The sequence below is a fragment of the Petaurus breviceps genome, unplaced genomic scaffold (genome assembly GCF_028583685.1).
Source record: "Petaurus breviceps papuanus isolate PSGF00001 unplaced genomic scaffold, PetGlider_PUasm1.0 185, whole genome shotgun sequence".
NCBI lineage: Eukaryota > Metazoa > Chordata > Mammalia > Diprotodontia > Petauridae > Petaurus > Petaurus breviceps.
In genome coordinates, this window is record NW_027185797.1 from 25,487,290 (window position 1) to 25,503,192 (window position 15,903).

Here is a 15,903-nt window from a genome sequence, read left to right on the forward strand (position 1 = left end):
TTGCCTCTCTGTCTCTCTTCTCTCTGTATGTCTCTTTCTGTCTCTCTCCTCTCTGTCTCTCTCTTTACATACACACACACACACACACTCTTTCATCCCTCCTCTCTTCTGAACCTCCCCCAAATGAATCAGTAACTTTTTGTGTGCTTGTTTCCACACTCTGACTCTTAATGGCCCCCCCTGGGGTTTCCTTGGCAGAGATACTGCAGTGGTTTTGCCATCTCTGTCTCCCTATCATTTGACAGGTAAGGAAACTGAGGCAGGCAGGATTAAGTGACTTGCCCAGGGTCACACAGCCAATACGTGTCAGGTCAGATTTGATTTCAGGAAGAGAAGTCTTCCAGATTCCAGCACTCTGGCCACTGTATCACCTAGCTGCAGAAGAACAGGAACAGCAAAGTTCAAATCCAGCCTCAGATATTTACTGGTTGTGTAACCCTTCACAAATCACTTAGCCTCTGGTGCCTCAGTTTTCTCAGCTGTAAAATGTGGATCAGAATAAAAGGCCCTACCTCCCAGGATTTCTGGGAGGCTCAAATGAGATAATATCTGTAAAGTGCTTGAAAACCTGAACGGGCTGTATAAATAACACTTGTTACATCACTCCAAAGGTCCTATTGACTCCGTGAGGAGTCAGGGAGGGGCAGAGACCAAGATCGGGCTTAGCCCCTGAGGTACCGGGAGCCTGACCAGAGGCTTCCTTGGCTTTATTTCCTCCTCTGCCCCTGAAGTGGAATCCAGCGGCTCAAGCCCAGATGTATCTCAGGATTATCTGTAGTTGGGGACCAGGCACAAAGTCATAACTACCAGGAGATAGTTGGGGATTTGTTCGGGGCATCGTCGGTGGAGAGCAGCCCCTGGCAGGCAGCACCCTTCAGGACTTCCTCCCCCCAGGCCAGCTCCTCACCAGTATTATTATAGCCAGACTGTCCTCAGTCTATCTACGGTCACCTGCTCCCTCAGTACGACTCTTTTTGCCACAGGTAACAACATTTGTACTTATGGCTGCAAAGGAGGCCAACTCTTAGTCAAGGAATGAGACACATAGATCAACAGACAGTTTGGGAGTTAGAAGTAGTGAGGGAATAGGGTATAAGAAACATCCTAACCTGGGGGAATTCCTTCCCCAAACCTCCCAGCTGGAGCCCCTGCAGATATCATGAGAAGAAGACTCTCTAATAGCCTGAATCACATTTTGCCCATCATCTGTCCCTGGGGCCACCTCCTCTTCCCAGTACAGAGGCCGTCCCCAGAGCAGTTCAGCTCCCTATGGTGGTGAATTCATCCAACAAAGAATACTTGATGTGGCCCCCAAGGCTGCACTCAGTGTTCTAAGTGGTGTCTGACCAGGGCCTGGGGTACCTTTGGATTGGAAGTGCCCTTAACTCATTCTGGACCCACATGGTCCCTTCCATGTTGAAGACCTTTGACATTCCTTTATCTGATCATTATGGGGTGATATTCCACTTCTCCCTCTTCCTTGTACCCCCGACCCTATCCTCCATCCTCCGCACTGCAGCCTCCTCTCCCACCCCCCTTTCTGTCCTTTCTCTCTGTCCCAGTTCAACCCTACACTGTCCTTCAGACCCCCATCTGCTGCCTGCTTCAGCCACCTTCACAGTCTGTTGAAACAAATGTGGAATCCCCTTTGGGCTCTAATTAAATCTTCTCATTTGATGAGGCATTTGCATGAGGCAATAAGCCTTACATTGTGGCTGAGCCCAAAACTCTGTTACTAGACTCCCCACCCTTGAGCCTATCAAAATATCAGTCCACTCTTGAACTGGCCTAGCCCACCATTGTCTATGGTCTCCAGGTGGCCTCCATAGACTTCTCACCCTTAATCACTCATTGACATCATTAACTCCTCCTGAAGACCCTCCCCAAACTCCTCCTCTAGAAGCCCCTAGATTCCTCCCACGTACTTTCTGTATATCAGACCCCATCTTGTCTCCATGTGTTTGAGATGGCCATAGAATTTTCCAATACAAGTCTTACAGATACTGAGGGTCCTTAAGAGTCTCCCCAATATAGCCTGTACCCCATCTAATATGTCTATATGCAAGCATATTGGTGTTTGTCCTTCATTCTCAAAGAGGACCATGACATCGTGAGGTGATGCCATGACATATGAGTGAATTGGATTTAAGTGACGGAGGGCTGTGCAAAGTCACTGGCTTCACCTTCTCCTCTGGAGTTATTCTAGTCCAGTGGCAAGATAAAGGCCAGAATGACCGGAGATGGCCCCGATGCAGTGGGAGACCCTGGCCTTTTTAAGCTAAGGTCTCATTTTGACTGAGGCAACACCCATTCTGTGAGTAAGGCTAAGTAAAAAATGAGGCAAAGAATGGCCTCTTTTACCTAGTGAAAAAAAAAAAAAAAGGCAATCCAGGAGGGAAAGACCCTTAGGGCTTCTGGCCAAAACAGAAATAATTGCTATTTAAGTTTGCTTTGAGTCAATGAGGTCCAAACAAAGATCAAGTGGGGCTTGGCCTGGAGAGTCTGAGTGATTTTGAGTTTAAGGCTAGGTCCTTAAGAAAAAAAAACCTGAAGATATCTTGTGAAGTTTCAGTGACCAAAATTTGTTCCTTTGGGCAGACCACTTGCAGGTAAGGGTATTGATACCCTATGTCGACAGAGAGGAAAGGAAAGAAAGAAAAAGAAAGAAGGAGGAGGGCAGAAGGGGAAATGTAAGTATATACAAAATGTGTCAACTAAAATCAATGCCAGTTGTAGAGTTGCCAATGGCCAGTGCAGAAGACACTGAGCCAGACGGTTGAGGGAGTGTGATGTCCCAGGACACTTTGGCTAATCTTGCTATTCTGGTCTCAGGTAGCCTCTAGGGATCAATGGATCCAGGACCAGATCCCAAGGATACAGGCTTCCAGGCCGGGGGTCTTGGCTGCTGACTTCCCAAGAGCTGGAGGGCTTCTGATCCCTGGCACACACAGTCAAACTCACAGGTGCAGTTTACCTGTGGAATGCAAGTTTTCCATGAAAGTTGCTGCCATTTTAAAATATTCATTGGCCCCAAAGTCAGGGGGCTAAGAGAGATTATTTTCCCCGCTCTTTGACATTGCCTGAGGGAGTGATGCTGGAGAAGGGAGCCTGGTTCAGACTCAGTTTCCTGATCTCTGAGATGAGGTGGGATGATAAAAAAAACAGCTATGTATTTGGAATCAGAGGAACTGAGCTCAAATCTTGGCCCAGTTGGCTCAAAATATGTTATTTACAAACTAAGCAAGAAACAACATAAAAAAGTATATGGAATGACTTTGGTTCAAATTCTGGCCCAGTGTCTTCCCAGTGTGATCTTGGGAAAGACTCTTAACTAAGTGAGTCCTTGGGCTCTCCCCTGTAAGATGAAGGGATGGACCACAAGGCCTCTCTCCACTATAAAGCATCATACAGGACTCCTGAGTGGACCTTTGGGCTTCAGTTTCCCATGTAAAATGCAACGTTCAGACTAGATGGGCTTTGCTTTAAGGTTCCTTCAGTCCTAAGCCCTGTGAATCTTTGGGGCAGATTTCAGTTTAATCTAAAGGAAAACTTCCCAATATTTAGAATGTCAGGAAAACAAAATGGGCTGTGCCTGGGGTTAGCAAATTCCCCCTCATTCTAAGTGGGTTTGTGCATAGACCACTAGCCTGGAGTCAGGAAGCTCAAATCTGGCCAAAGACACGCACTGGCTGTGTGACCCTGGGCAAGTCACTTCACCCTGCTTGCCTCAGTTTCCTCATCTGTAAAATGAGCTGGAGAAGGAAATGGAAAATCACTCCAGTTTCTCTGCCAAGAAAACCCTGAATGGGGTCAGGAAGAGTAGGACAGAACTAAACAACAAAACTTGATTCTAAGTATCCCAGCCGAGGCCGGATGGCCACTTTGGAGGGGTCTGATCCCAAGGTTCTGGATTTGGGTAGAGTATGGCTCTTTCAGTATCCCAGCAGAAGCCGGATGGCCACTATGGAGGGGTCTCATCCCAAGGTTCTGGATTTGGGCAGAGTATGGCTCTTTCACAGGGCTCCCCTGCTACACGTGGGCTTGTGGAAAGAAAGTCAGGTGGACCTGGGTTTGAATCTTGACTCTGACACTAGTTTTTTGCCTTGGGGTAAAAAAGAGAATTTTAGTTAGGTGGGACCTCAGCAATCATTTAATATAGACAGCCCGTGCCATAGACTTAATAATCTCATGTGTCACATTCCTGATAAGTAGTCAGCTGCCCTCTCCTTGAAGACAGCTGAGGAAGTCAAGGCAGCAAGCATTCATTAAGGGCTTAGTGTATACCAGGGACTGTTCTAAGTCCTACAACCAGCTCTTCTGGAGAGAGCCCATTCCATTCTGAATGACACCCAGCCTAACTCCCCAGCTTCTCTTCTCTAAACATCCAAAGCTCCTTCCACCTTTCTTCACAGGCACTCCAGGCACTTCGACATCCTGTTTGCCTTTATCTGGAGACTATCCAGTCACTCACCCTCTGAGCCCAGGTTCTTCACCTGAGAAATGAAGATAATAATTCTAGCACGTACCTCAACAGGCTGCTGAGGAACACAAGCCATTCCTGTGCTGTGCTCTGTAAACCCTGAAGATCAGGAAGAGCCAGAATGTGAAAGAGCTTTAGTGTGAGACTAAGAGCTTTTTAAAATTTCCCGAATAACATCTTAGAAACATCAGAGAAAAAAAATTATTCAAGTTAACAAATACACACATTTCCAGCTAAGGAAAAATTATCACCCTTTATTTCATATGCTGAATGCCACTTGAAACAGTTTTAAATAATTTAATCTTTGATATAGTATTAGTAATAAAGTATTAATAAGAAGTGGTTCTGTTTAGGAATCCCTCTAATTTGCCCTGAATTTAAAAGTTTTGGCAGTTTCCCACACACCTCTGGACTAAGATTCCAAATTCTAGGGTCATGGCCCATAGGCTTGAGAAAAAAATAGATGATTAAGTTATGGGCTAAGGGTTTTCATTCAGCTTCTATTTTTAAAGGCATCAAGCATGCCTATGGGAATGGTTAAAAATCCAATTCAATCAAATCCTAAAAGCATTTATTCAGCATCTAGTATGTGGTAGGCACTGGGGATATGAAGATTTTTTTTTAAAACACATCCCATCCCTCAGGGGGCTTATATTCTACCAGGACAGGACATACTGGATGACTCAAATCCTTTGCAACTCTAAATCTATATTCTATCTATATTTCCAACGATTAGCTGGATAACAGTCCAAGGCAAAAGGCCAACTCAAGGATAGTTGGGTATACAGTGATTCTGTGCCAAATAAACATGCCAGGTATAAGAACTACTGGAGGGAGAAATGGAATGGTGGAGGGTGTGTATTCAGATGCTAGTGAGGAGACTGGAATAGGGGCATGGGGTGTTCTAAGTGGGCAGAACAGAACACTGCACAGGGTGATACCATTTCTACGACAGCTGGCTACTTACTCTATGACTTATTGTGAGGTCGTAAGCCTAGAAACATTTAGCATTCCTCTGTTTTACAAGGCTGGGGTAGGGATAATGGGCAGGTTTTCCCTTCAGAGTACCACTGAAGCAGTGATAACTGCATCACATCCTGGGGACCAGCAGAGTAGATGTAAAGCCCAAAGGCTTACCAGGAAGCCCTGGCCATGGTGTAGTCTTTCTAGTGAGTCTGATGGAAGGTGCCGCTTAAGAGCTAATAAGTAGAAGGACATAAAAGTGAGTAGTTTGACTGCTCAGAGGTCTCACAGGTCTTAATGAACATTGCAAAGTGCTGTGTTTTCAACAAAGAACAATCCAATTTAACAAACATTTCTTAAGTACCTACTGTGTTCCAGGCATACTATGCTTTCTGAGAATACCATTCTACTCCTGGTATACTCTGCCATATTTTAGCCCTGCCAGCAAGGATGCTGCTTTCTTTTAAATTCACTAGCCATAGCATATGTTTTTTGGGGAGGCAAGATGGAAGATGTTCCCTGGGGTGTCTCTTCTATGCTCATGCATATTTTAAAGCTCAAGGCCATCCATCGTAGAAGACTTCTGCAAGGTCTGACCTTGAATGTTCACAGAATTATAGGATTGTTTGTTTCGAGCCAGAAGGGACCTTCCAGATCCTCTAGTCTAGTCCTCTTGTTTTCAAGGTGCAGTAACTGAGACCCAGAGAGAGGAAGAGGAACTTCCCAAGGTTATACAGGTTCTAAGTGGTGGAACCAAGATTCATTCACACCCAGGTTTTCGGACTCCTGTCCAGCACCATTTGCTCCTTCTCTTCTCTAACCTGCCCTCAGATGAGCCAGTGGGTCATTGGAGGAGTGGGTTGGGCCATCACTCACGCTGGGTAGAGAAGGTCTGGAGCCCTCCTTGGGTCCTAGCTTCTCTAACGCATCCTGCTACCTGCATCATTCCTCCACACTGAGTTTTGCCTTGCCTGCACTTGAATGCCCTTCTTGGCTCACTCAGAATCCAAGCTATGGTCAATGACATGCTGGGAACTCCTCTGCAGCCTGGACACCACGAACAGGTAAATGAGGAAAACCAGGCAGAGCAGGGCCACTCCGGCAAAGAAAAATATCATCCCTGTAAACACTTGGGGCTTCATGGGCAGCTGGACCAGGGGGCTCTCAGCGGGAATCATGTTGGTGAGGTTCAGCATGTAGCCCAGAGACCACGAGATACTGCTGTTCTCCACCTGTGGGGGGGAAAAGGGGATGGTTCAGAAACAGGTGACTGTGTAGAGGCACAGAGAGGGTTGGGAGAGATCTGAGTTCAGATCCTACCTCGGAAATCTCAAATATCATCTTGAATTTGATAATATTTGTAAAAGGACTAAGAACAGAGCAGGCACTTAATAAGTATTTATTCTCTTCCCTTCCCCACCTTGGTGCTTACTAGCAAGTCACTTAACCTTTCTAGGACTCCTTTTTCTTATTTTTAAAGTGATAATATTATCTTCTATACCTCCCTCCCAGGACAGAGCTCTACCACCAAGCCTTCCCCACTCCCCCCATTGCTTTCTTTCATAGATTTAGAGCTGGAGGGGACTTTAGAGGCTAAATCCAATGCCTCATTTAATAGATGAGGAAACGGAGTCATAGACAAGGTTAAATGACTTGCCCAAGGTCACACAGCTAATGAGTATCTGAGGCCATATTTAACCTAGGACATCCCAATTCCAGGCACAGTGCTCTCTGGCCATTGCTCCATATAAAGACTTTGTATGTCCTTCTCTGAGTAACTGTGGTTTTCCCTGACACAATGCAAGCTACGTGAGGATCACAACTATTTGATTTTTTTTTTTATCCCTAGCACTCAGTTCTCTGGCCTGTGTACAGTAGGTGCTTAATAAATGCTTATTGAACTGACTTAAGGAAGTGCTTTCTAAGCTTTAAAAAATTCCATAAATGTTAGTTGTTATGAACAGTCCTTATTTATGTAACACTTTAAGTTTTTCAAAGCACCGTGCACACATTATTTCACTGTCTCTGACATTATACAACCTCTCTGCACCTCGGTATCCCCATCTGTAAAGTGAGGGGGTTGAGCTGTATCATCTATGAGCTGCCTTCCCTGTGTTACTTTGGGATCCTGTGACATGCATGTATGTGTCATGCCAATCGTTGGGCACCACATCTTATGGAGGAGCCAATGCCTGCAATGGGAGATCTCATCTGTCCAATATGGGTTTGGGCATGCAAATGTCTTATAGAGAAAACTACAAGAAACTCAGATATGATTTCTACAGGCCTGGAGAATGAAAAATATGGGTGGAGAAAGATGGGAAGATGCAGGAGTTGTGGAATAGAGAAAAGATTTGGCATCAGAGGACTGGATCCTGGCTCTGATACTTGCTCTGTGACCTCTACCTCTCTGGGACTCAGTTTCCTCTTCTGGCAAATGGAGGCAAGGAGCTGAACTAGATGCCCTTTGAAGTCCCTTCCAGCTCTAGAACCTTTGATCTTTGTCATTATAATGGCTAATCTTGGACTCCTTTACTTTTCCTTCCTCTTTCTTCTTACTTCTTACTCCCCCAATGTCTGGCATAATTCAACAAACAGACAAGTTTATGGGTCTTTCCAAGAAAGGAATGACTCTCTCTGTCTTTTTCTTTGAAAGAGAGAAAAGTGGGGAAAAGGAGAGTGAAAGAGAGAAGGAGGAAGAGAAAATAGAATGAATGAAAAGGAGAGAGAAAGAGAAGTAAAGAAAGAGAAAGAGAGAGATAGAAAAAATAGTGGGAAGGAGAGGGGAAAAAGAAAAAAGGGAAAGGAAGAAAGAAAATAAAAAGGAAGGAGGGAGAAGAGATGAATGAAAAAGAGAAAGAGAAAAAGAAATAAAGAGAAAGTGATAGAAAAAAGGAAAGAAAGGAGGAAGAAAAGAGAGGAAGGAGAAAAAAATGAATGAAAAGGATAAAGAGAAAAAGAGAGAAAAAAGAAATAATGAGAGGGAAAGAGAAAGAAAAAAGATGAAAGAAGGAAGTAAAGAAGGAAGGGGGAGAGAAGAAAATGAAAGAAAAAAGAAAGGGAGAGATAAAAGGAATAAAGAGATGGAAGGAGAGAGAAAGGAAAAAAGAAATAGAAAAAGAAGGTTAGAAGGAGGAAGGAAATTCACCAACTTCATATACAATATAAAATTAATAACACCCTGTTTAATAGCCTCAGATGAAATCTGCTTCTACAATCCCCTAACAAAATCCTTTTTGTCTTTCATTCAGTGCACTTTTATAGTTACTAGAATGATCCTATGGAGGATGAAAATTTTTTTGTTGTCTTAAACTCCTCATGTTGTTTGCAGGGGATAAGGTGCCAATTATGCAGGTCATTATTCTTATTAAATCCATTCCACATCTATTTGTATCATTTAGAATGAGATTACCCATGGATGCCAGATAAAAGTCCTAACTACATAATTGTATTAGATTCTTTAGGAAAAGAAGGCAGCCAGGAAGGAGCCCTCACATCTCCCCACGTCAGCTTTGGGTATCTCATATTCCTAAACATAAATCTCTCCTCATAGGAAATGTGGTGCTAAGCCAAGATTAAAGCCTCCTAGCCTAGAAGAGCTTTGAATGGCCGTCTCATTCACTCTTCCAGATCAGGCAGGTGCATTGAGAACACAAGCATCGATTTTGTATTGAAAGTCTTCTAAAAGGAGACTTCTCAGCCTCTTTTGGTAACTTCATGACTGTCCACTGTCAGGACACTCTTATTTAGAGCTAACTTAAATCCCTCATGTTATCAGTTTAACCTATGATGAAGAAGGCAGGAGAGCTGGTCCCCACCCTCTTTAAAGGGAGGGGGAAAGTGCAGAGTACACTGAATTGAGGCTCAAAGGGCCTGGGTTCACATTCCAGTTTAACTACCTACTAGCTATGTGACCCCAAAATCACTTCTCTTAGGACCTCAGTTTCCTTATCTATAAAATGAAAGGAAGTTGTGCTTCGAAAGTCTCTTCCAGCTTTAATACCTTCTCATTCATGACTAACATCATTAAATTGTCAAAGATTTAGTTCCTTAACACCCCTTTACCAGTCTTAGGCAAAAATCCCTTGTCCATTTGAAAGTGGGGTCAGGGGATACTCGATACAGATTTCTCCAGCTCCCTCTACAATCCACAGGATCACCATTCATAGTCTGATAAGTATCCGACAAATGCTAAATTTATCGGTAGTGAAATTCACTGACACCCAATTTCTAAATTTCTTTCATGTTAATGCATTGACTTGGAGAGGGAACAATAACAGTAGAAAAGAATCAGTCTTTTTTTCCCCACTTACTTCTTTTTTAAAATGTATTGTAGGCCAAGTGTCTCTTGTAAATTTATAGCCATATATTAGCAGATGATAGATATAGTGAGCAGAAAAGCAGTAGGACCGGGCATATACTTCATCAAACTTGGGCAGCATCAGAGGAAGCTAGAAAGTAGATTTAAAAAAAAAATAAAAATATGGCACAGGTATGCCACACACATTTCATGGACTCATACCTTTCAGAACACATGGATGACTAAGGTTAGAGATAATAAAAGGAACCTAAATTTATCCCCAGGATAAAGGTGAGAAAGCATAGAGATTTAAATTATATAACAATTTTTTTTAAAAAAGTAAGAATATTAGTAATCACTTGAAAAAATATGCACAAACACATTAATAATCAAAGAAATACAAACTGAAACAACTTTTAGGTTTCCCTTAGTACTCATCAAAAATCAGCAAAGATAATGAAAAGTCAAGAAACTCAGTGTGGAAAAACAAACTCATTCATTATTGGTGGAATTGCAACATGTAGGAACTTTTTTGGAAAGTAATGTTGCAATACACAGTAAAAGCTCTAGAAATAATTATATCCTCAGATCCTATAATTTGATTGTTGGGAAAACACTTTGAAAGTATTATCAAAACCACCACCAGCAAAAACCTAAATGTTCAGCAGTTTTCTGACTTCCTCATCGGATTTCTTCAAACATAGGATAGATGACTACTTGGTTGGGTAAGTTGGAGGATGAATTCTTGCTTAGTTATGGGTTGAATAAGAAGGTCTCTAACATCCCTTTCAACTTTGAGATTTTGCGCTCTGTGAGCAAAAAAATTAGAAGCAACCTAAATGTCCTATAATAGGGGAATAAATTATACTACATTCATGTAAAATATAATGCAATTAAAACAGATGAGTATAAGAAAAAGACACAAGGGAGAACATTTAAGAAATACTAAAAAACACCCTCCCCCCCCAAAGAATAACATTGAAAGAACATTAGACACAGGAGGGGCTAAGCCACCAACATAGAAAATTATAAGACATCAAATTAATCACTTGTTATGCAAAGATGACATTAAAATATATGGCTCCATCGAATAGCAACAGAAAAGTCTCAGGACAGTCTATGCTTTGAAATTCATTTATCTAAATGTAAATAATTACAAAGCAAAGTTAATTGGGCTTTCTGATATTTGATGTTTAATGATTTAAGCAATCGCTAAAGAAATAATCACTGTGTACATACAAGCAGCTCACTACCTTTCAAACTCAAGATGAATCTGTCAACAGGTATTAAGCATCCGCTCGCTATCTTCAGGCACCGTGCCAAGTACTGAGGATGCAAAGAAAGACCAAAAACAAAAACCAGTCCCAGCTCTCAAGGAGCTCACATTGAACTCTATTAGGGGAGACAAAGTGCAGACGGCGATATGCAAACAAAATTCTTGCAAGGCTTTCAATACCTCAGAGAAAGCCCTACTGACCTGACTCCAGCTCTGCAAACAGAAATCCCATGTGCTTGAGTTAAAGGCGTCCAAAGAAAAGCTCCCCGTGAGGTTTAGAGCATTGGTGGTGTAGTAGAATCCTGAGAAAGCCTACAAACCCAACCGTACAAAAGCAACGTTAGTGGCCATAAAACGAGGGGGGAGAGAGCAGGAGGGACATTTGTGGGAGCAGGCTGAAGGGCTGACAAATACATTTTTTTTTAAATTAAATCTTCTGTGGGTTTCAATCTTACCACAAACGTTCCTTTAACCTTTGGCTGATAGACCCCATCAAATGAGCAGTCTTCCTGGTCATGACAAACTTGAAAGTCGAACAGGGAATACACCTTTTCTCTGCACAAAGTGGGGTCCCCAGTTCCTTCCAGGGCAATTTTGTATCCTGGGTCATAGTTGGATGGCCTTAAGTGTTCTGTACACAGACTTCCGAATATGTGCTCCATTGTTAAAGTGGTCACATAATTCTGAGGATAGCAGGGGTTGACCAGCTTGCCTTTGTCTGTTGAATTCTGTAGATTGAAATAATAGGGCATGAGAATCATAATTCTTGATTAAAAATTATATTCTGGAAATGGTCTAAAATTCTCCCAAACACTGTACCTAAATATTGACCCCAAGGCAATCCTCAGCTCACTGTAAAACACTAATTATAATAGTAGCAACCATAACTAGTGAGTACATATACAACTTTAACATTTGCTAAGCAATTGACAAATATTATCTGACTTGAACCTCACAACAATCCAGTGTGGTAAGTGCTATATTAACAGATGAGAAAACTGAGGCTGGAATCCCACAACTAGTAATTCTCTTGAGTTGAGTTAAACACTGACTCCAAATGTAGGGTTCTATCCTCAGCCACCTCTAAACACAAGTATTCACCAAGGTGATTTTAGTATTTAATAAATTTAGAGAAAAACATAGAGTTTTTAGTTTATTTAATAAATTTAGAGAAAAAAAAATCAAGTGCTGGTTTTAGAGTCAGAAGGACCTGAATTTATATCCTGACTCTTATACATACTAGTTACATGACCTGTCACATCACTTAACCTCTTAGTTCCCAGGCAACTCTGTTAAGACTAAAAAGTTATGAATTGCTAATCTGTACAAATGAAGGGCCTTTTGTTGCTGTTGTTCAGACATGTCTGACTCTTCATGACTCCATTTGGGGTTTTCTTGGCAGAAATACTGGAGTGGTTTAAAATTTCCTTCTCCAGCTCATTTTACAAATGAGGAAACTGAAGTAAATAGTTTTAAGTGACTTGCCCAAGGTCACACAACTAGTAAGTGTTCAAGGCCAGATTTGAACTCGGGTGCTCTTGAAGCCATGCCCAGCACTCTCTGTCCACTGTACTACCCAGCTACCCCCAAAGGACTTTCTATCCCTGTACTAATAGAATCACAGGTCTAAAGCAAAAAATAAATATAAATTAAATTAAATGATTGTACAATTCAGTCTTTTAGCCAATCCTCATTTAAGTAACTTAAGGTATAGTGGTGATCCACCAAGAAAGTTTTCATGTGATGTAGTTGAAAAGTGGAGGAATGGGGGCGGCCAGGTAGCACAGTGAGTAAGATCACCAGCTCCAGTGTCGGGATGACCTGGGATCGAATCTGGGCTCAGACACTTAGCACCCACCCAGAAACACCTGGCCGTGTAACCTTGAGCAAGTTACTTAACTCCAACTGCTTTAAAAAAAAATGACCTGAACAAGGTGCAGTGTTTGTCTTTCTGTCCCAATGACAATTATCTGCTCAAAGTGCAGGCTGGTTTCCCTCTTAGAGGAGAAGGCAAAGGGACTCAGGGACTCCCTCTTCACACTCCAAGGAGGAAAAAGAATTTCTTGGGGGAAAATGGGGTAGGACAAAGGGTGAAAACAAGGGAAAAAGAGGGTCTGACAAGGTCAGAGGAAATACTGACATCTGTCAGGAGGCTGGAGAGTAGAAAAATGGGGCATAGAGGAGGGGGAAAGAGCTAGGGGACAACTGCAACTAAGTACTACACATGACGTTTTCCACATATGGGCTACTAGACCCTGAGAAGAGGAAGCAGCTGCTTGTGATTCAATAATGAGGGCAAAGAGCATTTTACATTAAGAAGATCGATGAACCTGGAGCCAGGAAAACCTTCCCCTTCCTGAGTTCAAATCTGGCCTCAGACACTTCCTGGCTGTGTGACCCTGAGCAAGTCACTTAACCCTGTTTGCCTCCACTTCCTCATCTGTAAAATGAGTTGGAGAAGGAAATGGTAAACCACTCCAGTGACTTTGCCAAGAAAACCCCAAATGGAAATTAAGGGGGTGCCCATCAATTGGGGAATGGCTGAACAAGTTGTGGTATATGCATGTTATGGAATACTATTGCGCTATAAGAAACGGGGAGCAGGCGGTCTTCATATTTACCTGGAGAGGCTTAAAAGAACTGATGCTGAGTGAGAAGAGTAGAACCAGGAGGAATTTGTACACAATTACAGACACAACGTATGTGTGATGACCAACTTTGATAGACTGGACTCTTCTCAACAATACAGGGATATAAGTCAATCCCAAAAGACGCATGATGGAGAGAAAAACGTGCATCCAGAGAAAGAAGTAGAAAGAACTAAATTTATATCCAGGTGGAAGCAAAATACCTGATCTTTTTCGTTCTCTTATTTGATTTTATGTCCTCTTTACCATTTTTCATTCCAGCTGGTACAATCCATCCTTATAACCTGACCATTGTATAATGTGAAAGTATTTACAGGTCCTATACTTGATTATAAGCTACCATGGGGGGGCGGGGAGGGAGGGGGACAAAATGTGAAATTCAAGGAATTGTGGAATTGAATCCTGTAAACTAAAAGGAAACAAACAAATTAATAAATTAAAGTTAAAAAAAAAAAAAAAAAACCCAAATGGGGTCATGGAGAGTTGGACACTACTGAAATGACTGAACAACAAATACAAATGTTAGCTATAATTATAGTAATAATAATAAAAATTCTGATAACAAACCTGAACATTGTGTAATTACAATGACCAGGCTTTGTCCCAGAGAAGAATTGAGAAAATAACCCCCTTTTTTCATTGCTGGAGTGGCGAATTATGGGTTTGGAATAGTGCATATACTATTAGATATGGTTGATATGTTGGTTTGTGCTGCTCGAATATTTCTCTTTCTTGCCTTATTTTTTTCTTCCTTCCTCCCTTCTCTCCTCTCCCCTCCCCTCCCCTTCCCTCCTCTCCTCTTCTCTCCTCTTCTTTCCTCTTTTCTTCTTTCCTTCCTTCCTTTCCTTTCTTCCTCTCTCCTTCCTTCCTTCCTTCCTTCTTTCTTCTTTCTTTCTTTCTTTCTTTCTTTCTTTCTTTCTTTCTTTCTTTCTGTCTTTCTTTCTTTCTTCCTTCCTTTCTTCCTTTCTTTCTCTCTTTCTTTCTTTTCCATTGTTACAAAGCTTGCCAGGGGCAGGGAGAAGGGAGGGATGCAGAATATTTTAAAAGGTGTTAAAATTTCCAACTACACTAAGACTTTGGGGAAGTGCTATATTTGGAAACAAATGTGATATAACAATAAAAGGCATATTTTTTTAAAGAGGAGTATCAGAAGCAGGCTGGCAAGGACAGCTAAGAACAGCCATTTTTAAACCTATACTGCTGAAAAGAGGAAGATCAAAGAAAGTAGAGTTTTTGCCTAAGTTGGATGGGCAAAAGATAAATGACAGACAGAGAAGGTGGAAGCCTTAACTCTGTTCCCATTTTCTTTGCCAAGAAGATTGATCTCTGGACCAGAAAGGACAGACTGAAAACGGCTAATAGGAGTTGAAACCCAACAGCCTAAGTGAGGAGATAATGAGGACACATCACTGTGCTAGGTGAGTTTAAGTGTCCAGGCACCACGTTTCACTGAGTGACTTGACGTAGATGATGCGTGGGTCACTATTAATGATCTTCCAAAGATCATGAAGAATGAGAGAGGTGCCACAGGACTAGAAAGGGGCAAAGATTCTGATTTTCAAAGAGGGAAACAGAGCAGAATCTATAAATGATCAACCTGTAAGTTTGACTTTGATTCCTAGCAGAACTGTAGAACAGATGATTCAAGGGATGTTTCATAGAAATCTAGAAATGAAGGTGATGATCACAAAAAGTCAGCCTGGTTTCCCCAAGAATAGGTCATGCCTGACTAACCCCATTCTCTTTTTGACAAGGTGGTCAGACTAAATGGATGGGAATGTGGTAGCTATAGACCTAGATCTTAGCAAAGCATCTGACAAAAGCTCTCACAAAGTCCTTACAGACAAGACAGAGAGTTATGGGCTAGAGACAACTGGGTGAAGATCTGGCTGGTTAACAGAGCAAAAAGAATAGTTATTGAGGAGTCAATGTCAACTTGGAAGGAAACCTCCAATGGAGTGCCATAAAGGCCTGTGTTTGACCCTATATACTTCCACATTTTTTTAGATAGATTCACTCAAAGCATAGATGACAGGCTTATCAAATCATAGATGATACAAAGTTGTGAAGGACAGATAACACGAGATGACAGCTGGGATCCAAAAAGATCTCAGTGTGTTAGAATACTGAACTCAATAATTTAGTAGAAATAAATGTAAAATCCTACACCATGTTTACTTCACTCCTAGCTTCTCTCTCTCTCTCTCTCTCTCTCTCTCTCTCTCTCTCTCTCTCT

At 42.0% G+C, this 15,903-nt stretch overlaps 2 protein-coding genes across 10 annotated transcripts in view; both read right to left on the reverse strand.

The window, feature by feature from the left end:
* RPL14 (ribosomal protein L14) overlaps positions 1-15,903 on the reverse strand; it is a 264,687-nt gene that overhangs the window by 6,521 nt on the left and 242,263 nt on the right. The gene's annotated exons all lie outside the window — the stretch shown is intronic.
* The window catches only part of ENTPD3 (ectonucleoside triphosphate diphosphohydrolase 3), a 44,740-nt gene continuing 33,551 nt past the window's right edge, over positions 4,715-15,903 (reverse strand). For all 9 annotated transcript variants that reach the window (XM_069088614.1, XM_069088612.1, XM_069088618.1 and 6 more), the window contains 4 exons: positions 11,475-11,747; positions 11,221-11,331; positions 9,757-9,894; positions 4,715-6,675 (listed from right to left, as the gene is read on the reverse strand). In XM_069088614.1, the coding sequence (XP_068944715.1) occupies positions 6,439-6,675; positions 9,757-9,894; positions 11,221-11,331; positions 11,475-11,747 (759 nt within the window). In that variant the 3' untranslated portion in view covers positions 4,715-6,438. The remainder of the gene's footprint in view (positions 6,676-9,756; positions 9,895-11,220; positions 11,332-11,474; positions 11,748-15,903) is intronic.